Source organism: Kwoniella shandongensis, chromosome 10, assembly GCF_008629635.2.
Source record: "Kwoniella shandongensis chromosome 10, complete sequence".
NCBI lineage: Eukaryota > Fungi > Basidiomycota > Tremellomycetes > Tremellales > Cryptococcaceae > Kwoniella > Kwoniella shandongensis.
In genome coordinates, this window is record NC_089296.1 from 22791 (window position 1) to 45370 (window position 22580).

The 22580-nt window shown below is 52.4% G+C and overlaps 9 protein-coding genes across 9 annotated transcripts; 5 read left to right on the forward strand and 4 right to left on the reverse strand.

Annotated features, from left to right (window-relative positions):
• Positions 1-1655: 1655 nt before the first annotated feature.
• Positions 1656-4422, forward strand: CI109_105421 (uncharacterized protein; the record flags this gene model as incomplete). The annotated part of the gene is made up of 3 exons (XM_032003323.1): positions 1656-1965; positions 2028-2388; positions 2574-4422. The coding sequence occupies 3 exons, from the start codon at positions 1656-1658 to the stop codon at positions 4420-4422; spliced, it is 2520 nt and encodes an 839-aa protein (XP_031862181.1).
• Positions 4423-4585: 163 nt separating this feature from the next.
• On the reverse strand, positions 4586-6299 carry CI109_105422 (uncharacterized protein; the record flags this gene model as incomplete). The annotated part of the gene is made up of 8 exons (XM_065967660.1): positions 4586-4741; positions 4806-4976; positions 5204-5453; positions 5518-5570; positions 5626-5698; positions 5822-6081; positions 6126-6139; positions 6290-6299. The coding sequence occupies 8 exons, from the start codon at positions 6297-6299 to the stop codon at positions 4586-4588; spliced, it is 987 nt and encodes a 328-aa protein (XP_065823732.1).
• A 49-nt stretch (positions 6300-6348) lies between these two features.
• On the reverse strand, positions 6349-10727 carry CI109_105423 (uncharacterized protein; the record flags this gene model as incomplete). The annotated part of the gene is made up of 11 exons (XM_065967661.1): positions 6349-6430; positions 6478-6884; positions 6969-7416; positions 7537-7745; positions 7809-7931; positions 8020-8160; positions 8206-8449; positions 8522-9399; positions 9446-9900; positions 9978-10402; positions 10450-10727. The coding sequence occupies 11 exons, from the start codon at positions 10725-10727 to the stop codon at positions 6349-6351; spliced, it is 3690 nt and encodes a 1229-aa protein (XP_065823733.1).
• Positions 10728-11661: 934 nt separating this feature from the next.
• CI109_105424 (uncharacterized protein) lies at positions 11662-12783 on the forward strand (the record flags this gene model as incomplete). The annotated part of the gene is made up of 5 exons (XM_032003325.1): positions 11662-11721; positions 11780-11869; positions 11932-11992; positions 12056-12348; positions 12454-12783. The coding sequence occupies 5 exons, from the start codon at positions 11662-11664 to the stop codon at positions 12781-12783; spliced, it is 834 nt and encodes a 277-aa protein (XP_031862183.1).
• Positions 12784-12964: 181 nt separating this feature from the next.
• On the reverse strand, positions 12965-14443 carry CI109_105425 (uncharacterized protein; the record flags this gene model as incomplete). Its single annotated transcript, XM_032003326.2, has 6 exons — positions 12965-13017; positions 13173-13725; positions 13816-14023; positions 14097-14170; positions 14230-14336; positions 14407-14443. The coding sequence occupies 6 exons, from the start codon at positions 14441-14443 to the stop codon at positions 12965-12967; spliced, it is 1032 nt and encodes a 343-aa protein (XP_031862184.2).
• Positions 14444-15274: 831 nt separating this feature from the next.
• On the forward strand, positions 15275-16683 carry CI109_105426 (uncharacterized protein; the record flags this gene model as incomplete). Its single annotated transcript, XM_032003327.1, has 4 exons — positions 15275-15292; positions 15342-15435; positions 15489-16524; positions 16575-16683. 4 exons carry the CDS (start codon positions 15275-15277, stop codon positions 16681-16683), a joined length of 1257 nt encoding a protein of 418 aa, XP_031862185.1.
• A 939-nt stretch (positions 16684-17622) lies between these two features.
• Positions 17623-19001, forward strand: CI109_105427 (uncharacterized protein; the record flags this gene model as incomplete). Its single annotated transcript, XM_032003328.1, has 7 exons — positions 17623-18030; positions 18202-18269; positions 18316-18375; positions 18428-18475; positions 18525-18606; positions 18677-18855; positions 18911-19001. 7 exons carry the CDS (start codon positions 17623-17625, stop codon positions 18999-19001), a joined length of 936 nt encoding a protein of 311 aa, XP_031862186.1.
• A 393-nt stretch (positions 19002-19394) lies between these two features.
• Positions 19395-20738, reverse strand: CI109_105428 (uncharacterized protein; the record flags this gene model as incomplete). Its single annotated transcript, XM_032003329.1, has 6 exons — positions 19395-19703; positions 19797-19904; positions 19980-20371; positions 20431-20455; positions 20594-20655; positions 20732-20738. The coding sequence occupies 6 exons, from the start codon at positions 20736-20738 to the stop codon at positions 19395-19397; spliced, it is 903 nt and encodes a 300-aa protein (XP_031862187.1).
• A 220-nt stretch (positions 20739-20958) lies between these two features.
• On the forward strand, positions 20959-22457 carry CI109_105429 (uncharacterized protein; the record flags this gene model as incomplete). Its single annotated transcript, XM_032003330.1, has 9 exons — positions 20959-21102; positions 21165-21185; positions 21237-21335; positions 21400-21558; positions 21653-21778; positions 21836-21881; positions 21964-22201; positions 22274-22362; positions 22429-22457. The coding sequence occupies 9 exons, from the start codon at positions 20959-20961 to the stop codon at positions 22455-22457; spliced, it is 951 nt and encodes a 316-aa protein (XP_031862188.1).
• Positions 22458-22580: the final 123 nt, after the last annotated feature.

Below are 22580 nucleotides of genomic sequence, written 5' to 3' on the forward strand. Positions count from 1 at the left end.
GCAGGAATATATTCCCGTGACCATGAGTCGTCCATGGGAAATCAAATCGTCCCTTCGAGGTCGCTTTGTTGTGTCAGCTCGCCCACGTTGGAGAACTACCATCGTCGGTCTAGTTACAGCGTCTTGAAAGGACGACAGACTCGTCGATGGTTATCTAAGCTGTATCGATGAGATTACTGAAGAACAATATGCATAAATGAAACGGTACTTGTGACGTGATTGAACTGTGACGTTGGTTGATTGCGCGAGTTGATCGAACCAATTCGGAACCTGATCCCGTCGACTGACACGGATCCAATTGACTTTGTATGCAGCCTTTGTAGACCATTTCAAATACGATTCTAGCTACGGTATAAATACTATGGTGTACATGATACCAACACCAAAGATAGCACATGCATGATGGGCAGGAATGCAACCTCATTTACGAAGCGCTCTTAGTAGTCGTCCTGATAGAGCGATACTTGATGGGACTGTCTCCGCTCAATAGTCTGACAATATGTTTCCACTACGATTGTCAAGGTGATCCATGCGCAATTCAACGTGTGAGATCGTGCACCAAAATGCATTTGATCCATCACTTTGACCTCTCATCTTCCTGTCCCATTCTCTCTGCGATCAACCTCCCTTCTTCTGCATCATCGTCATCGGTAGGTTTGAGTCCATAAGATTGCAAGAACGCGGTCCATCCGCCGAATGACTTGATGACTTCCTTCGCGGCGGGAGACAGGTGGGGAGCTTGGGAAGTGGTCTTCGTCAGATGTCATTTTGAAGGGTTCCATGGTGGAAAACACTCACTAAGACCGTCTGTGATAGGCATGATGGGTGCTGATTCTTTGGACAGAGTGTGCGTCGAAGGAAGAGCACTATGCGGTTAAGCAGATGAACGAAGTTGCGGAACTGGTCATGGACGTCGTCGTGCTAATCAGATTGACGGATGGCATTACGTAAAGATACCATCACATGACATTCCATCGCATCGTTGCTCCTATAGATTCGATCCAGCAGCAGCCAGTGAGTGCCGCTTGTTGTTGCTGATGAATGGATTCGTGAACTGATGGACGGAACCTTCGCAACCAAGCTGTCACCACCCTTCCTTGCGGTAGATCCCCGACGATTGCGGATGCGGATCTTTGGGTTTCGATAGATATCAGAAACTAGCCGGGAATCGTACATCGCGTGCCTGATCTCGCGTGGGATTGCGCATCTACGCGGACAAGATCGGAAACATTTACGTAAGTCTTTCTGGTTTCGGAGGATCAAACCGTTTGGGTCGCATGCCGCCGGTAGGTCCATGTATACCTAATGCATAAAGGCTCGCCTGATGCCCTGCCAAAAGCGGTACGGTAACGTCACGCCGGGGTATTTAGGGCGCCGAGAATAGCGAGAATTACCTAATGGGGTAAAATGCCACAAGTGTTTAACCTTGATTATAGCTTCGGAGAGAGACGTAATCAAGTGAGAGAGTGTGGAGGGTCAACCCCGATTAATAGCATGGGAAAGTAGTGCAACGCTACACACGTTCAAAAACAACACCACACATATATAACTAGCCGCCCTCATTCTACATCCGCTCCACTTCTTCTTCTTCTTCTTCCTCCATCACATCCACTCTACAACAAAAATCACACCCATCCCATCAAAAACAAACCACCATGTCCGCAGCAGCTGAGACTGCCTCTCTCACACCATTCGGTCCAGCTCGATCCACCGTCAAGGGTACACCCTTGTCACCGGAGGAGCTGAGAAAGACCGATGCGTACATGCGAGCATCACTCTATCTCTGTCTCGGTATGCTCTACCTCCAGAAGAACCCTTTGCTCAAAGAGCCCCTCAAGCTCGAACACCTCAAGTCGAGATTGTTGGGTCACTGGGGTTCTGATGCTGGTCAGATCTTCACCTACATCCATTTCAACCGATTAATCAAGCAATTCGGTTTGAACGGTCTCTTCGTCTCGGGCCCCGGTGAGTTCAGTGTTGGTAGTGTGTTGAACCCTGAAAACATCGCTAACACATGCGTTGTCTAGGTCACGGAGCACCCGCCGTTCTCTCCCAATCCTACCTCGAGGGTGTCTACTCCGAGGTTTACCCCAACATCTCCGAGGATGAAGAGGGTATGCGACGATTCTTCAAGCAGTTCTCATTCCCAGGCGGTATCGGTTCCCATGCCACCCCTGAGACTCCCGGTTCACTCCACGAAGGTGGTGAACTTGGTTATTCCATCTCCCACGCGTTCGGTACGGTCTTCGACAACCCCGATCTTATCACCGTTACCATGGTTGGAGATGGTGAGAGTGAGACTGGTCCCTTGGCGACTTCTTGGCACTCGACAAAGTTCCTCAACCCCATCACCGATGGTGCGGTCTTGCCAGTGCTCCACTTGAACGGGTGAGTGACGCCTCTGATCTTGCTCTGTCTTTTATCGTACCGTCGTGTCCCACATCGTCCCTCTCCTGCACGATCACATCCACATCCCACATCGTCCTCTCCTGTACCATCACATCCCACATGGTCCCCCTCTCGCACCCTCGCATCCCTCGCGCTCGCACCCGCTGACGCTCATTGTTCGGCAGATACAAAATCAACAACCCCACCGTCCTCGCCCGTATCTCCCATGAGGAACTCGAAGCCCTCTTCGTCGGTTACGGCTGGAAACCCTACTTTGTCGAAGGTTCCGACCTCGAATCCATGCACCAGGCCATGGCGGCGACACTCGAACAAGCCGTCGGGGAGATCAAGCAATACCAACAGCAAGCTCGATCCACCGGCAAGGCTTTCCGACCCCGATGGCCCATGGTGATCCTCCGATCTCCCAAGGGTTGGACCGCTCCTCGAGACGTCAGCGGTCACCACCTCGAAGGTTACTGGCGAGCCCATCAAATCCCCCTCGCCGACGTCGCTACCAACGCCGAGCACCTCAAGCTCCTCGAAGACTGGATGCGATCGTACAAGCCCGAGGAACTGTTCACCAAAGACGGTAAACTCATTCCCGAGCTCAAGGCCTTGGCGCCCGAGGGCAACTTGCGAATGTCCGCCAACCCCGTCGCCAACGGTGGTCTTGTTCGAAAATCACTCAACCTTCCCGACTTCCGAGACTACGCTTTGTCTGTTGAGCCCGGAGTCACTCTCGGTCCCAGCATGGCCAACATGGCTCTCTACCTCCGAGACGTTGTCGCGAGAAACCTCCAAACCTTCCGACTGTTTGGTCCCGATGAGACCGAGTCCAACAAGCTCGGTGCGGTCTACGAGGCTGGTAAGAAGGTCTGGATGGCTGGGTACTTGCCAGAAGACGAGGACGCGGGCAACCTCGCGTTCTCCGGTCGAGTCATGGAAATCCTCTCCGAACACACTGTTGAAGGTTGGCTCGAAGGTTACGTCCTGTCTGGTCGACACGGTCTCCTCAACTCGTACGAGCCGTTCATCCACATCATCGACTCGATGGTCAACCAGCACTGCAAGTGGATCGAGAAGTGTCTCGAGGTGGAATGGCGAGCCAAGGTTTCATCCCTCAACATCCTCCTCACCGCTACTGTCTGGAGACAAGACCACAACGGTTTCACCCACCAAGACCCCGGTTTCCTCGATGTCGTCGCGAACAAGTCACCCGAGGTCGTCCGAATCTACCTCCCTCCCGATGGTAACACCCTTCTTTCCGTGATGAACCACTGTCTCGAGAGCAAGAACTACGTCAACGTCATCGTCGCCGACAAGCAAGATCATCTCCAATACCTCGACATGGACGAGGCTATCGCTCACTGCACCAAGGGTTTGGGCATCTGGGAGTGGGCTTCCACCTACCCCAATGAAGACCCCGATGTTGTCTTTGCCTCTTGTGGTGACGTCCCCACCCAGGAGTCTCTCGCCGCGGTCGCTTTGCTCCGAGAGTACATCCCCGACCTTAAGATCCGATTCGTCAACGTCGTCGACCTCTTCAAGCTCATCTCCAACGTCGATCACCCTCACGGTCTCACTGACAGCGCCTTCAAGGCCGTCTTCACCGATGACAAACCGATCATCTTCAACTTCCACTCCTACCCTTGGTTGGTCCACCGACTCACCTACAAGCGACCTGGAAACCAGAACATCCACGTCCGAGGATACAAGGAGAAGGGTAACATCGACACTCCTCTCGAGTTGGCCATCCGAAACGAGACTGACAGGTTCAGTCTTGCCATCGATGCGATTGACCGATTGCCCCATCTCAAGAACAGGGGTAGTCTCGCGAGGGAGAAGTTGTTGGAGGCACAGATCCGTGCGAGGACCCAGGCGTTCGAGCATGGTATTGACCCTGCCGAGTTCAGGAACTGGAGATGGGAGTTTGGACAAAAGGGTGCGGCTGGTCTAGTGAACGCTGTTCAGAGCAAACTTGGTTTGAACGCGGACAACCAGCCTCCAGCTGCGATCGTTGGTACCAGCGAGTAGGCGTGTAACAAAATGGACAAAGAAGTAATTTAGCTATCCACGAATGAATTATGTGCGAGGCAAAGCAGCTGCATGAATTGCACAATGGTATTATTGGGCATGGGTATTAAGCTGCATGTGGTACAGACTGACGAGCAGGGGTATCTATCCACTAATACGACCACTACTCGACCATCTTGACGAGCTTCGCCCATAGCTTCTCCCTGTTGTCCTTGTTTGAAGACCAAGCGCCCAATGGAGAAGGTTTCAAGACCGAACTCCAAGACTGCCAATACTTCCCCTCTCCCAGCTCCTTCTTCGCCTCGGGATGCAGGAGGATCTGCATCAACAAGGTTAGTCAAGTCTTGTCATCGATGTGAGCGAGTGAGTGAATGGGTACGCACGTAAACTGGATGAGGAGCATATCCGTCCGGTGTCCAACCCATCAGTTTGGCCCCGATAGAAGCGAAAAACCCAAATGGGAAAGGGAATTTGCCAACTTGATAATCTTCAGTGACGACGAGACTTGGATGGAGGTGATAGTATTCGTACTGAGGGTAGCGGGTGTTGAATTCCTGCGGGTGGGGGGGAGGCGAAGCGGAGGGGGACAAGGTGGCGAGGGAGTATGTTGATAGATGATCAGAACGAAGGATGGTACCGTACGAGACAGAGGGATAGCAGGGTGTCGCAAAGGGTATCACGACGATGACATTATCGCGAAGAGCAACAAGGAGAGAATGACAGATCCGGATCAGCTAACATCGCTCTGGCTCGATTCCCTGACCTGGACCTCGGCGCTCACCTCGAAGAAACTGTCCAAGACTGTACTATCCCTCTTTGACTGATCCAGGAAAAGTTGAACCTTCCACCTCGTCCCGCTCTTCTCGACCTCTTTCAAATTCAGATCATTCACGTCGAGTTTATCATACGACAGACCGGGGTTGGCAACGGCCATGATTTTCGCGCCGGTCGGGGAGAGGAGGTGACGTGTTGTGAAGAGGTAGGTGATGATGAAGCGGGATAATGCTTGGATGTGGAATTCTGTCCCGTCCCTGGGGTACAGCTTCAGCGATTGGTTGAGTGGTAGACGGCTGAGGTAGTGAGTGAAGCACTTGCCCATCTTCGTTGAGAGTGATGACGCCAGTAGGCGGTCCGTTCTGACATGTCACCTGGAGTATTGTGTCAAATGAGACCAGATATGTCAAGTGCATAACTTTGACTTACGAGCAGATCAACCTTGTCACCGTTCAACATCGCTTCCAGGTCATTGACGGCGGCCTTGGACCCGGCGATGAACCTTTGGAAAAGAAGTAATGTCAGTGAGTGCAGAGCGGAGTGGTCAAATTGTTCAAGTCAACGTGAGGACGTGCAGATGCCATCATCACAACCTTTCACTTGTGAAGACGACCCCGAAACTCACGAGACATCACCTTTGACCCAATCGACTCTCAACCCATTCCCACTCGGATTCAACTCCTCCAGAACCTTGACCACACCCTTCCCTCTCTGTTCGTTCCGTCCAAAAACAATGATACGCCTACAACTTCCCGTCTTTGCGAGAAGTCGAGCGATCGCTGCGCCTATACCGATTGTTGATCCAATAACAATGGCCACTTTCCCTTGTCCTACCAAGACGGAAGGATCAAGGGCTGATAGAGCTTGAGTCGGGTTCACTGGCATCTTTCGAGTCTTGCTGTTGAGAGCAGGTCGTGGTGAAAACGCACCACTCCCGCTCCGTCTATTTATGATTATCAGACGTGCGAACGTTTCCTCGGCCATCGGCCATTGGCCGCATCATGCCGTCACTCGCGTCGATGATCGGCAGGACAATCTCGACATTCATCTGACTTCGACCCCACTGGCACGTGGTATACACAAATAGACATACATGATGGCATAGTATAAAATCTCCTATATCAGCTCTTATGTTACCTCGCCGAACGCTTACTACAACACCCCGGCTTGCTTGTCCACTCGCGACTTTGTGAGCGCTGCGATTTCGTGTGAAAGGAAGTCGGCCGTGTCGGGTCTGCAGGAGTATGTCAGCTGAGTCTGCGGTATGATCGCCGCACTCACCTGGTCCTTGCAATCCTCAATAACACCTCGGCCATCCTCTCGCTGTCATCCTCCTTGCCTGTATCGTCCAATCTAAGCCCTCGCATCCCACCCACCACACCGTTCTTCCCAGCTGCTCGTACTGCCGCGCTACACCTCTCCTTGAGTGTGGGTGTGGGCAGGTCGAGGTACTGCCCCAACATGATGATATCTTTGTATGGACCCGCTTGCAACGATGTCAGAGGCACACCATGCTCCATTCCCCCTTCAGACGCATTGAAGAAGGCCTTGACGAGTTGAAGCCACTTGAACACCACGTCGACCTCTTGCGAGGGAAGCGCGTGTGCCGTCGAGGGCTTATCAGAGAGCGGAGGGACGAGCAACGAGATGAGCGTGTCGATGATCCGTCGCCAGATCGCCAGCATGAGCTTGATTCGCGTGTCGTGCGTGAGCGTGACCGAGAACACGGAGAACTATTAATGTCAGCGATACCCATGCATCTCATCACTCACATTCTCGTTGAGGTAGTCGAACAACGGTCCCAGACTCTGCTCAATATCCTGCTCCGTTAACACCGTCTTCGCCTTCTTCTTATCCTTCAACGGTTTGGTCAACGTCTGCAGCGTTGTCACGGACAGCTGCGCCTTGATAAACTCTCCCATTTTATCGACAAGCTCTCGAGACATGTCCGCGGCGGCACGCTCCAACGCCCGATTCGCCACCGAAAGGTGGTACTGCACGTCGTGCTTCTCTCCACCTTCCATGCTGATTCGAACGTGAACAGTACCCCTTGGGCTGAGAGGGAGGACGACGTCTCGAATAGGGATATCGGCGAAAGCTCTAGGGTCTAGCTTGAACGAAGACACTCCGATAAGGTCGTGTTTGCCGACCAACTGTCGATCATACGCTTGCAGCTCGAGGATCTTGACAGCGCCAACGGATATCTCAAAGGATTGTTCCCTGGGTTCATCAGCACAGCCCAGGGAAACTTCAACTTACCATCTCGGATCCTCCGCACCAAGAACCGTCCTCGTCTTGATCAATCTCTCCCCAGTTTCCTTGTCCACCACTGTGACGAACCCATCAGCGGGTTTGCTCAACCCCCTGCCAAGCAAGTTGTCCCCCCGCAAGATCGTGATCGTGAACACATGCCTCGACGCTTTGTCCGGCAAAGCGCCATTCAACTTGTGTTGCTTGACAATTCGAGCAGTCTCCTCGGCTTCCATCGCGTAGACCAGGTCTTCGAGACTGACTTGTGCCGCGCCCATATCGGTGAGTTTGACGCATGACTAGATGTCAGCGAAGTCGCAAACGGATGGACTCACTGCTGGTGGCACTGCAAACCCATCCACCTTCTTCCTCTCGAGACTCTTGACCGCTTGTTGGCCCTTTGCCAACCATGATCCGGCTTTACTACCAAGTTTGTTCTGGATCTCCAACGTGGGTGTAGATGCCTTGGCGGGGCTGAGGTCGTGCTGGAAGAGCGCAGAGACAGTCGTCGCGTATTGTGTCACCGCAGCGGATACAGTCTGTCGTCAGCGTTGTTTTCAAATCATGACTCACCTTTGAGTAATCGATCAGGTAGATAGCCCGCTTGTACTCGCTCAAGGGGAGTTCGTGGAGGATGACCTGCGCCGATCCTCGCATGAACTCGAACAGGTCGATGACCGATTGACTATGCTTGTTCACACCCTCGGGCACCCACTACGGAGTGTCAGCACAGTCTCCACCTACTCAAGCCCCACTCACACTGTCCATGCCAACGCTTCGTGACACCCAGTCGTGCACCTTGTTCACCTCGTTCTCCCTTAACCACGCCTCGACGTGGGGCTCGAAGAACGCATCGAGTTCGAAGCCGTGTTCTTGAGTAGGGCACAGGTCATCCCAGTAGTCCAGCAGTTTGCCCGTCGCTTCGTACAGCGTGAAAACGTCTGACGCAGCCCCTCGCGGCTTGTCCAGCACTTGTAGCTCGGCTAGGAACAGAGGGAGCTGTCTGGAGATGATGATAGCCGCGGGGTTGAGTCTCCTGCGAAGGGTCAGTCTTGCACGCAAACGCCGCACTCACGATCCCAGTCCCTTGCCCCAAACCCTCTTGACACCCGCAATCTCGTTCTCCATCCACAGCGCGACCTTTTCAAACCCTTCCACCATCGAGTCCTTCCCGCTCTCCCCGATATGCCTCAATCCGTCATCCGCTTGGCCAATCCCACCGGTGAGATGCTCAACCGCTTCGACATACTCGCCCACCGCTCCCCCCTTCAACTCGTCACTTGCATTCTCCAACGCCTTGGCCGCTTCAGGCTGAGCACTGAATAGCTCCGATGCGGCGTTGAAGATTAGAAGGAGAGAGGGCGGTGGGGATGGAGGCAGACCCGATGTCGTAGGGAAGATCGTGGGAAGGCTGGTTGTAGCGAGAGAAAGCAGATTCCCCAGCAGCTCGGTCAAGACTGGAGGCAAGGGATCCCCATCCCTCAGACCAAAGCTCATCAACTTGACTCCTTCCGCAATGAGCCTAGCCAATGGAACTTCATCCTTCGTCCCGATACTATCACCCCAGCGTTGCAACAGCCCCTCCATCTCTTTCTCCTTCTCCCTTCGACTGGATATACCCCAGATCTCTCTGCATTTCTCGACCAAGTCCCGGGTCCTAGGATTGTGTCCAGCCTCGCCCGCTCGCTGCGTGAGTCGTCCAAAGATCTCGACGGTTCGCGGTGGAGTGAAGAAGGACGATCCGGTGGTGTCGGGGCCGTATGCAGAGGTAGGGGAGAGAGGTGATTGGTTGTACTCGTTGGGAGAGGTTGGCATGGCGAGATCGGGGAAATCTTTCATGAGACCGCTGAGTGCTTGGGCGAGGAATGCCTGGCGGTTCTTCTGAGACGGGGTCAGAGGGGGCGGCTGCGCCGAAAGCGTAGACATGGCTCGTTTGAGATCGGACAGGTACATCTGCGCTATGTCAGCTTGAGTCGTACCGGTGGACCTATGCGCTTACCTGCTCAATCGACCTGTTCCCCTTGATGTCCATCACATCCCTGTCCATGACATCCTTCCTCACGCCCCAGACCGCAGCGACGGTGTCAATCATCTCCGTTATGTCGCCATCCCACACAGGACTCGGCTTTCGCTTAACCCCTTCGACCGAATGAGTGCTAGAAGCTCGCCTTCCCGCTCCCATGGGGGATCGTTTCGGGGTGGAGAGAGTCGGACTGGCCATGCCATTCGAGCCGTGGTCCATTCCAGGATCAGGCGACGGTGCGAGCATGTACGATTGGACTTCTGCACGAAGACGGAAGAGAAAGTCGCGGTCTTTCTCGGCTTGCGGCTTGGCGATGGGCGAGAAGTACGACGAGCGGGGGAGGGAGTTGTAAAGCAGTTGAAGGAGGTGGGATTGGTGAACATGGACTGGAGCAGAACCAGGTCCAGGAGCAGGGACACTGGCGGTGAAGGCTGCACCACGTCAGCGAGCAGTTCGCAAGACTACGACTCACCCTCAAGCAACGTCGGCACTTCTCTCAAATTCAAACCCGACGGCGTCTTCGTTCCCTTCTTGATGATACTCAGGAATCCCGATACGGCAGTCTTCCACCCTTGATCACCATCCTCGCTTGCCAGAGTCCCCCAGAACTCCGCGAGGAACTCCTTTGGCAGCTTGATAACGTCCGCATCCGACTTGTGTTTGCCCATGCTGAGTCCAAAGCCTGATGACTTGCGTCGGCCTGGCGTAGGAGGGGTCTGCGATCCTGCCATGTCGGGTGTTTTCGGTCCAGCTCCGTTGGGAGAAGGGTAGAGCGAAGAGAAAGTGAAGCGGGAGCCGTTAGGAGAGGTACCGGTGAGAGGAGGTGAGGGCATGGGAGGGATGGGAGGTGTCGAGGCGAATGAGAACGAGGAAGCTGATGACATTCGGTAAGGCAGTGGTGGTGGCGGGAGTGCGAGGTGGTGGTGCAACACCCTAAGAGCAGAGTTAGCTCAGCTCGTCTCTGATAGGGAAGCACTTACGCCACTCGCAACGAGTACAGGTATCCCAGCTTGTCCACCTCGTCACCGCCCGGCACACCTCCCCCACTCGCACCTGAAAAACTAGCACTTCTCAAACCCATGCCGATACTCGTCGGTGAAGCTAGCAACCCTCCATTACCGTGTGGAGAAGGAGGCATGAGATTGGAGTTTTGAGTGTAAGAAGTGTGAATGGTCGATACTGTCGAGCTCGAGGTGGTTCGTGAGGAATGACGGATGAGTGGAGGTGGTGTGGGCTGATTCGCACGATGTGACTGCATGGTGGGTGTGTGGGTGGGTGGGTATGTGTGTATGTGAAAACGAATGTGAGGGTGTGAAAACGAATGTGAAGGTGTGAATCACCGAGAGTCAAAGTGTATTGACGATACAAGTGATTGCTTGAGCAGGTGCACCACTCTACCCACTTGATAAGTATGAGAAGACGATGTGAAGAACAAGCTCTATTCTATCGTTGTTGTCAATGAGTCTAGTCCCATCAACTCACCGTAAACTCGCGTGGAGCAAGCTGACTAGTTGACATTTTCAACAACAAAAGTGGACGCGTCTGGAAATGTGCCTGAAAAGAGATCAGCAGGGTGCGTAGGGTAAGTTGACAGGGTGTGAGTGCACTGAACCGTATTCGTACGGTGGGGGATTGCTTCCCGTGCACAGTCTTTGGTGTAGCGACAGCTCATATCACAACAGTAGATAGTAGCAATAGCAGGTCTATGGCTATGCATGTGCATGACCATCCAGCATGTTCAAGATGATCCCACATCCTTGCATATCGCTGATCAACCTTTCTCATCTGCGATGATCTACTATGTCAATGGGAACTCACCTTCCCAAAGCGGAAACTCCATCCTGACCTCCACCGGCTTGGTTTCTTTCCGCTGGGACTTGTCCGTAAATAATCCATTGACTAATCTCTCTCATCGTTAAACGGGCATACAATCATAATCAATCCTTCCATCCTCAGAGGTATAAAAGAGCCCTCTCGGACATCTTGATTCCAACTCGCTCTCTCTCTCCAAAACTTACACATACACAATCACAGTGTCACCATTCACCTTACGAGCGATACTGCTCACTGCTATCATCGCCATCATAACTAGTTTGTACCTACAACAACAACAGCATCTGACCCACCTCCTAAGGAGACTCACACTGTTCCGCACTTTCACTACCTCCGCGATCAACCACAACCTTACCGAGATGAAATTCACCTATCGACCTTCGGAGCAGAGAGGTGGGGGAGATCACGGATGGTTAAGGGTGAGTTTGGCTTATACGTTATGGACTGGCTCATGTACTGATGCGTTTGGTCGCTTAGACCTTCCACACTTTCTCCTTCTCCGACTACTTTGACCCGGAGAACCAATCTTTCGGTGCGCTACGAGTCATCAACGAGGATCGAGTGGCGGTGAGTGACCAGCTTAGTCATCTCTTATTGTTCCCATGCTGATAGAGTATCATCGTTCTTAGCCCAAGACGGGATTCCCTACACACCCTCACCGAGAGGCTGAGATCTTCTCCTACATCATCAGTGAGTTATTCTCTTCCTTCCCGCTGCACCACTTTTGCTGACAAATCCTGCCAATCCGACTAGGTGGCGAGCTGTCGCACAAAGATTCCATGGGAAACGTCGAAACCATGGTCCGAGGCGATATCCAGATGACATCCGGGGGTAAAGGTATCGCCCATTCAGAATACAACGATCATCCTTCGAAAGAAGTGCATTTCCTGCAGATCTGGGCGTTGCCATGGCAGAGGGGCCTGACACCCGGTTATTATACGAGACATTTCACCGATGAGGAGAAGAAGGACACGTTGAAGTTGATCGTGGCGCCATTGGGAGCTGAGGGCGTCTCAGAGGAAAGAGAGGGGAAAAGTGTGACACCGGTGAGTAGCGCATTCTTATCCAGTTTGTCTCCCTATGACCCTCTTCCGCTCAAGCTCGCTTCTCCTCGTTGTCTCTTGAGCTTGCGCTGACATACACTCCCACAGATCCACTCCCCGCTCCACTTCTACGCTTCCCTCCTATCCCCCTCTGCCTCAGTTACCCACACCATCGTCCCGCCCACCGCCGCGTCCCAGAACCCCAACGAGAAACTGGTCTACGTCCAACTCGTCCAAACCTCCGGCTTCAACACTTCCGCTGCGAAGAAAGACGGTAAAGGTCCGCTTGTCAAGATCACTTCCAAAGGCGGAGAGGAGACGACTCTGGGTGAAGGGGATGGAGTCTTCATCAGAGGTGGAAAGGTCGGAGAAGAAGTCAGGTTGGAGAATGTGGGTGCAGGAAGGGGTGAGATCGTCCTCTTTGAGATGGACGCGTAGAGTTCAGTGTATCGCATGGACCGTCACTTATAGTCGACTGTATTTCATCCGAAATGAAAATGTATCCATGTCTAGTGTATTTACTGGAATCCCAAGATGATTCGTCCATCAAACAGCTACAGCCTCCCTAGTACCTCTCGTTGTAAGATGCATTCCTTGGACGGGTGTCGCACAACGCGGCTCACGCGATGATAGCATCGATGAGCCCTGGTGTGTCGGCGTACCAATCGGTGACTACCCCGCACTCCACATCAGCACATTGATCTCCCATCCCCCTAACCTCCCTAAACCCCTAACCTCTAACGCGAACCGCACCGACAGAGCTGATTCCCGATCTGCCTGGTGTGTGGCTTCTCCGCGAAGCTGATCTCTGAACAGGTTGCACTCACAGATGATTCCCTTCTTTTTCAGACCCTTGCCTTTCCCACTGACCAGCCAATCCTTCAATCGCCCATTCACCCCTTTGATCAAGATATTCCCGCTCGCCATGATCCTCGGAACGATGAGCTGATAGTCCTGTTCACCACTTGCGAATGTGATATACAACCCTTCTCCTTCCCCTTTCGTCGCTGCTTTGGCGATGTGCGAAGTGGTCACGTTGTATTTCGATGTAACGTGAGGATACACCCCGATCGGACCTCCAACTTCGTAGTAATCTTCAATATGAGCGACTTCCGCTGGTGTGGAAGAGTACGCCAGACTGAAGTCGGGATCGTTATCGTTCCATCCGTTTGATAGGTCGAGTCCTAGAGCCTGTCGCGAGGAGGGTAACGTGTCGACACTGAATCGACGAAGGATGGCGATCTTCCCTCGCAGCGTCGAAAGAGGCTTGGAAGATAGCGATGTCGTAGTGGTAATGTATGAAGAAGCGGGCGGAGCGGTGAGGACGGTATAGAGCTTCTGCTGGATCTGCTGAGTGGTACCAAACGTGCTGTTCTCAACCTGCCAGAGGAGATGATGCATAGTCAGCGTGAGATCGTCCACAAGGCGAGCTCCGCACATTTCTTGCTTGAGCGGAGCAGTCAGACCCACCTTGACACTCAGCAACACCGTCTCTGTCGGATTCTCATCCAAGAACCTGTAAAACCCATACAACACATCATCCAACCTCGCGTCCAAGTTTAATATCGCCTCGGAATGATAGAAGATCAGATCTTTGCCGTTCGGAGCGAAACCAACTCGTAGGTCGAACGCTCGATTTCCTGCATTGAGCTGTTGAAAGATGGATGTGGATTGGCAGCTACACAGGTGCAGCGAGAGCGAGAGTTAGTATTTGTATTACATTGAAAGCGTAGTTGAAACCGCAAACTCACCGATAGATGATAGCGGGGTTGATCCACCCTGTCGACTTGATGTATCTCAACTGAGTGAGCTCGGTGTAGTCCCACTGCGGCACGCATCACAAGCATCAGCCCAGCTCTCTCTGTAATGGCCTGTAACACTCACCGTGGCAGTATCATGCGTCCCTGGTATACTCATGTCGGTGATCAGGGTGTTGTCTGGATATTTCGACATCCAGCTACACGTCTTGGTATTACACTTCTCGTAAGATCCTACCAGCACAGTCAGGTTGAGCATCAGTGTCACCGTCCTGATATGTGATGAAACTCGCCTCGCACTCACCCAAGATCCCCGCGCCTCGCTTCAACGCGGCGGTCATAGCTAATGGATCGCATTTCGATCTCGGAACGAGTGAGGGCGCTGCTAGCGCTGGGAGCGTGAGTGCGTGTAAGAGAAGCGTCGTTAGAAACAACATCCTAGCGTTTGCGTGTTGTTGCTTGTCACGAAGAGCATTGTCAACGTTTCGTTACCGTCGAGTTATATACGTGTGGTGATCCATGCGTCCTTCGCGTCGAAAAAAAGAACTCGGTCATTGTCCGTAACTGTCGGTGATCGTTTCTTTCGTACCTTGCCGGAATCTGATTAGTCTACATGGGGAGTAAGCGCAATCGATCTCCTGTAAGAAAGGGTGAACAAGCCTCTCGGAGGTATCTCCATGGAGAATGTTCGGGGTCCGGGCGGACATAGTTTTCCGAAAGACCTGGATCGGAATCGCTCATTCGCAGTAATGTCACGTTGTTCGATAGGTACAGACCACCCGCCACCTTTTACGACAGTCAACGGACAGATGTCAGCACTTATTCATCGCGCCACGAACATATTCTCGCCAAGCAGGAATGGAACGAGGAAATAACGGTAATCAGGTGCTCTCGGTTACTATCTCGAGTGACATTCCAGGGTCGTAGCCCGGTACAGGCACGACGGGAGCGACAGTTTCAGGGCTAGAGGTATAACCACAGGATATCAGTTTAGAACATGGGGAATGAATGGGTTCACAATGCTACTTACTCACTGCATCGTCGACGTATGGAAAGCACCCTTCGTCGATAGCACCTCGACTTTGAGCAGGGCGGCAACATTAGGTCGCAATACGACCCTGCTCTGAGCGTTAACATCCTTCTCACCTCGAGGGAGTCTGATCCCATCCGTGATGACAATTCTGAACTCGGTGCGTTTCCTTAATTACTGCCTATCATCCTAGGCTGACAATGCTTTAGCTTGTCCACAAATATGGTCGGGGGCGACTCACCATCGCAGCGAGCGTCATCAGTCTTCTTGTCATTGCTGCTCTCATCCACCTTTCATTCTTCGGTAGGCTATTTTTCATCCCCCACTTATGCTTAGCTGACATCCCCTTCCCCCAGCCAACTCGTACCGATACTTCTATTCTTCAGACTCCACTCCCTTCCCATTGGTGGACACTCCTTTCGCTCGGTCTGGACCGGGTCTTGAGATTATCCCCCCTTACTCGCCCCATCCTGACCCAAGAACCCTTCCTCTCCTTGCGTGGGTGATAATCGCAACTCCCTCCGCTATCACCAAACATGGCGACCTTCTCACCCAAATAGCTTGCTACTGCCTAAACAAGGGTATACCGTTCCATCTCGAACACCAAGTGATCGTGGACGATCGACATCTGGTGAGCGGACGACACGCGAGCGTAGCGAAATACCTCAAACGTTATCAATGGGTTTTTGCGTCCGACGCGGACACCCTAGTAGCGGATAGCAGCATTGATCTTCGACATTGGATCGATCCGACCTCGAAAGGAAGTAAAAACGTCGATGTGATCTTCAACGATAGAAGAAACGGGGAGGTCTGCGCTTGTGCTTATTTCGTGAAGAACTCCCCCGGTGGATGGACATTCCTTCGAAGATGGGTGGCTTGGGCGGACAATGGAAGACATTCGACTGATTGGGATAATGGTGATTTGGGAGAGATGATCACCGCGGGATTGAGACGTGGTCTGCCCAATAATAGAAATTACACCGGGAGGATCACGGCTGCGGAAGAGGAAGGGTTTTGGGAACATGGCGGCGATGAGCAGAGCGATGGGTGTATCTCGAAATCGGGAGAAGTATGGGGTTGGCCCGAGTACATCTCCATCTTCATCGGTTGTCTCAAGGATTTCTTACACAGCTATCGAACAGAGGACGATCGAACACCCTTCTGGGAGGTTGATTTGTGGAGCTGGACAGATGTTCTCCCCCAGACCAGGATGAGAACGTACAAGGTGCTTTCGGGTTTCAATAGATGGGGTCTGGGAGAAGGGACTTCGGAGCGGACTTGGGATGGTGTGAGATTGCCTGGTGACTTTTTGATATCGGGCAAGGGGCTGGAGAAGTTTGTAGAGGCAGATTCGGCGTCGTGTATGGGTGGAGACTGGCGGATGCAGCCGAGGTGAGTGCGGCTGGCTGAGCAATAGGCTTCGTGCTGATCCGAAGGGGTAGTTGGTCGATGGACGAGGCGAGAGAGGTGCTGATCAGTGAAGGTGGCGTCACATGGTGGCCTGGGTGCTGGGAAGGGAACAAGTATGTGTGTAAGAGGCCTCACGAATAGGCACGTGGACGTGGACGTTGTAAAGATATATATATAATAGGCCTCGTTCTCGAGGTGTACGACCCGCAAGGACAGTGTTCCCCGATATAATATTTTACGCTCGGATCTCCTCGCGACTCCTTGTCATGACGTCGCGACAAGTGGGGCGGAGTGTCAATTGCCTCGGTCTGTTGTGTCTAGCTGACTCAACGTGACGGGTGTGTTCTTGGCATGGGGTTATTTCTAGCAACAGATCTCAGACTTCTCTGGAGTGATTATCGGCAAATCGACCCCACCCCACAAAAGGTCCCTTCTCAAGAGGGCACGGCATGTCCCTCGGCACGTGAGGACTATATCCACAGAGTTGTTAACATCCTTTCGGAGGCTTCTTATCATGTTCTCTCGGATCCGATCACGTCTTTGGGTACCAGAGCGAACATGTAATGAGACAAAATGACTGGACTTGTCACGGCGTCGTAAACCTCCTTTCACTGGAATCCACCAGGACCCTGGATCCCTTCGTCTGACTATACGCGACTGACTTTGCCCTCGTGACTTGTTTCAAGATCTCTTTACGAGGCGATGCTTCTGTCTCAGCAACACCGCTTGACCACCCCCAATAAGCTGCATGAGTTGACTAAGCACTGCAGGACTGCCTCGGTATCAGTTGACTCACCTCTTCGCCTTCGGGCACTGTGGCCGATAGCGATACAGATATTCCGACGAACGTTCTTCAACATTGCCCGAAAGGCGGTGACTTCGTGGGACGACGGGGAAGGTGACAGCATCTCCACTCGGATCCGGCAGCTCTTGACGACGAGCTGGAGCGAAGTCGTCGAGGTATATAAACCTCTCAATTTGTATCTCTGATTTCTCTTTCGTTCCTCATCTTTCACCATCAATTTGAATAGCTATTCACTCTTTACTACTTACCCACTCTACTACTTCACCATCGCCAACATGCGAACCGCCATCATCATCCCTCTCCTCGCCGCTCTTCCTACCCTTCTCGCCGCTCCTCGACCTCTTCGACTCGCTCGAGACGACGACGACTACGACTACGAAGATGGCAAGGACTATTCGACGACAACTTACGACGACAAGACTTACTCGAGCACCGACTACGAGTCCTACACCGAGACCTACGACGACAAGTGGAAGACCTACACCGCTTCTTCATACGAGCCAACTTTGACCATTGGTCCCGAATCTCCTTCCGCCACCGAGGTGCGCGAGCCCAACCCCGTCATCGCTGCCGACTTGCTCGAGAGGATCATCGACGCACCAACCGTTGTCGATCGATTCACAATCATCTTCAATGAGACCAGGGACAACCAAGATCTCTTGGTCTTTGACTTTAACCCTGGGGTGAGTGTCTCCTCCTTCTTTGCCTTTCCCCCCTTTTCACTGTCTTCGTTGTTTGCTTCGTTCTCGTCTTCTCCTCCTCTTCCCCTTTATTTCCTAGTCTCTTTCTACTTCTCATCTTTCATCTTGGCCTTCTTTTTGTTCCGTTGACCGAGCTGACTTACATTTGTCTAGGCCAACCCCGCCATCATCCCCGGCCGAGGTGGTCAAGCTGTCGGCTCCAACAAGAAGAACTTCCCCATGTGAGTGAATCATCCGTCTTTCCTACTGCGCTAACCTCCGCTTCAGCCTCACCAACCTCGGTGTTTCTACTACCGTCGGCTTCCTCAACCCTTGTGGTCTCAACACGTGAGTGGTCTTTTCGTGATAATGTGTTCGACCCCGCTGACTTTGCCTCTAGACCCCACACTCACCCTCGAGCAAGCGAGCAATTGACCGTTGTCACTCCGTAAGTCTCTACCTTTCCTCGCCTTGACCACGCTGACCATTTTATACAGCGTCGCATGCCCCGTCCGATCCGGCTTCATTCTCGAGAACGGCTTCACCATGGAGTTCGCCACCAACCTTACTCAGTATGAGGTGAGTTGGCTTTTCCTCTGGATTTCCTCTATCCCCCCATCTTGGTGAACTTCGCTGACACACCCCCTAGTCTACCGTCTTCCCTCAAGGTTCGATCCACTACCAATTCAACGACAACTGTGAACCCGCCGTGTTCGTCGCCGCTCTCTCCTCCGACGACCCCGGTGTCTCCAGCATCGCTCAAAACTTCTTCGCTCTTGATGGTGATATTGTTGACTCGGCCCTTGGTTTCCCCTTCGAGATCAGTGGGTGAGTATCTTCCATTTCTTCCTTTTTGTTAAATTAGTGCTGACGAGAAACTCAGTCTCAATATCGAAGACTTCAGGGCGATCATCCCTCGTCCTTTCGCCATCGCCGTCACCGAGTGTCTCGACCGATGCGGTATTAAGTATTAGTAAGGTTTCAGAGTGGTTTAGGGAAAAGGAAGGACAGTAGGTCGGACAATGTACATTAGCATAGCTCATCGCATGTATCACTCTCATTCACTTTGTGTTGTTCGTTTTGATTGTTACGATGATACTGAGCCGCCTAGTCCAGTTCGCCGTTCCTTGTCAACGTGCAAGACTAAGCGCATCCATCCAGCTCTCCCCTTTAGTTGCAGGGCAGATGATAGTCATACAACAACCTTCCAGTTGACCACTCTCACCACGAGCTAGGCCAAGGTCCTTCACATGTGATTAGGGTGTAAGTAGATAGATATCTTATTGTGGATTCATCGATTGTTGGTACCCAATATGTTGTTGAGGAGAGGGGGCGTCACAGCTCACATACTACTCGCTGCATACCGCTCATCTTCTATCTCTATCCCTCTTCCTGTCCCAACTCGCTCCGTTCTTTTCCCTCTTATCATCTCTCCCTCTCTCTCTTTCCCTTTCACGCCTCTTCTCATCCCTCTCTTTATGCTTGGCAGGCGCGAACCCGATCTCCTTTCTCGTCCCGATCGCCTGACTCGCACGTACAGCTTCTTCTTTTGCTTTCTGGGCAGAGGATAGAGCGGAGGGACCGTATGTGGGAAGGAGCGATTCGAGATTGCGTCGTGTGAGCCAGCCAGAGGAAGGGAAAGCAGTAGCTCGTTCGTCGATGGATACGAATTCGACCTGCATCCAGGGATCAGTATCGTCGACATAAAGATACGGCGAGATGGAAGGTCAAGGGGTAGATGGACAGCGATGAAAGAGATGTACACGCACAAGTTTGGAGTAGATGTGAGGGTTTGCGAACGATGACGAGGATAGTAGTCGGGTGTTAATATGTTCCCCTCGCTCATACTTTAATCGTAAGAAGTTCTCCACCTTTGCCTGGAAGTGAGACGCATCAGCTATTCTGGTCGAAGACGAGGACCGCACAGCTGAAGTTGGGACTATCAGACTCACCTTGAGCTGGGGACTCGCTTCGTTCGGATCTACCTCTGGAGGTATACCCCAATCTTCCACCCCATTAATCGGACTAGGCCTGATCATCATCTGCAAAGTCTCATCCTCGCTCAATCTTTCCAAATTCGAGCCATATTTCACCCTAGCTTCCGCCATGATCTTATCCACTTCAGCTCGTGATGCCTTGGGCAGATCTGATTGAGCGGTATGCGTGAGGTTCTCAGGTTGATTGCTCGTCGATGAGGTGGCTTTGTCGGTCTTGTTGGTAGGTTGGGGAGATCGACGAGGTCGTTTGGATGGACGTTGCGTTGCGGCAATCTGATTGGGGGTGAGTACTATTCCAGAAGGAGGCTTTGATTTGCCTTTCGGAGTCGCTGACGTCGAAGGTGATGCTGAGTGATCAGTAGCGACTGTGTTAGCTCGTTCTTCTATCCAGCATAGCCTGACTCACCTGTCGAAACTTGATCTCTTAGCCGCTGTTCCTCGACGCAAAGGTGATTACACGCCAAAAGCCAAAGCGATGATTATGCCCCGAGAAGCAAGAAGTAGGATAGGAGGAAAAGAAGGGCCAAGTGTGATCAAGTGTTCTCATCGACTACAGTCTGTCCACTCACGGATGGCCCGGCGATAGAGGTGGATGGTTCAGGGGACGAGTCATCCGAATAATGTACGAGGCCTGTTGTGGGATCAGCGATAAGCCCGCGATTCATACGATGACGCTGTATTCCTAGCAACGCTGATACTGAACTCACCCTGCATGATGGGCCTGTGTTGTCTTACAGTGTGGGTGTATTGATGCAAGTAAGAAAGAGGAAAGACGACAAGTTATTGACGACTTCACGACCAAGGATGATATCTCGGAATACCGATCAATCTCCGAATCGTCCAAATGAAATGACGTGCGAGTCAAGATATCCCAAAAATCGCGATCACCCTTCTTATCTTTCCTTCAATTCCACCTCAACACCCCCAACACACGATGTCAGAACTCGCCCCTGCCTACGTGGCCGTGGAGACTGCCGATCATGCGCCAAAAGCAGCACCGCCCAAGAAGAGGAACGATATTGCGATCGAGTTGATATCGGGCAGTGTTGGTGGTGCATCGCAAGTTTTGAGTGGACAGGTGTGTCATCTGATAAGCATGCTGCGATGTGAGCTTTGCTGATATATAGATCTACCTCATAGCCGCTAGACACACTCAAAACGGTGAGCTAGCTCATGAATGCGTTCTTTGATCAAGCTGACACGCCCTCGTAGCGAGCTCAAACAGCTCCCAAAGGACAGTTCAAGAATACCCTCGATATCTTCAAAGTGACAGTCAAGAATGAAGGTTTCTTAGCACTCTACAAGGGGATGGTGAGTAGTCCGAACTCCTGGTAATCATACACTGTAAGCTCACGTATCTGGGTTCTGGTCGTAGCTCTCACCTTTGCTCGGAGTAGCCGCTGTCAATTCGCTCCTCTTCACGGCGTACGGCGCATCAAGACGGTTGGTATCGCCGTATCCTGATTTGTCTGTGCCGCAAGTAGCGACGGCGGGTGCTATGGCAGGTGCTGTCAATGCGGTTCTGGCCAGTCCGGTGAGTGTGGTGTCTGCGCCCATTAATCTCGTCTCTTCCTTCTTCTCCTTCGACCTCATAGTACGTGCTAACGAGTGGTTCGCTTCGCACGCAGGTCGAGATGTTCAAGATCCGTATGCAGGGACAATACGGTGGCGCTGGAGATAAACGACTGAGTGCGGTAGTTGGAGATATGTGGAGACAGTTCGGTGTGAGGGACGGTATTATGAGAGGGTATTGGGTGAGTTCTTGTCTTTGCTCAGTCAGGTGAGGTGCAAAGCTGATCGTTGTGGGATAGGTCACGGTGATGAGGGAGATACCAGCTTATGCTGGATTCTATGCTGGTACGCTCACATCTCTTTTCACCGCTCTCTCCTTGCCCTTCTGCGGCCATCACGAGTCTTGGCTAATGTCGTCACCGCGCAGGGTACGAAACGTCCAAACGATGGCTCACGAAACGATATTCCCCCGACCCGCTCCCCGTCTGGGCTCTTCTCACCTCAGGCGCTATCGGAGGTCTTTGCTATTGGCTCGCATGTTATCCCCTCGACGTGGTAAAGTCGAGAGTGCAGAACGGTCATCTGCCCCCGAGTCGAGGAGGATGGTTATCTCAGGGTGGATATGTCGGCAGGGAGATGAATGCGATTGTCAAAGAAGGTGGAGTGTGAGTGATCGCGGATCGAGCTCTGTCGATGCGTTGCTACGATGTACAGAGCTGATATGTTGATTGTCGTAGACGAGCCCTGTTCAAGGGTCTATCACCTTCCTTGCTCCGAGCTATCCCAGCTGCTGCTTGTACCTTTGCAGCCTTCGAGACGACGCGAGGTGAGACAAACCATCGCCCATTCAACTCACTCTAGCGAGCTAACACGCTCTCTCCGCTCTTCGCAGAATACATCGTCGATCACGATCTTCTATAATCTCACGCAATATAGAACTATGCATTTTAGGACACGACAACCTTTTAACCAAGAACAACTGTACTAAAACTCGCTAAGAAGCAATTTTGTCATTGAACAACCGTCTAGCCTTCTAATCAAGAA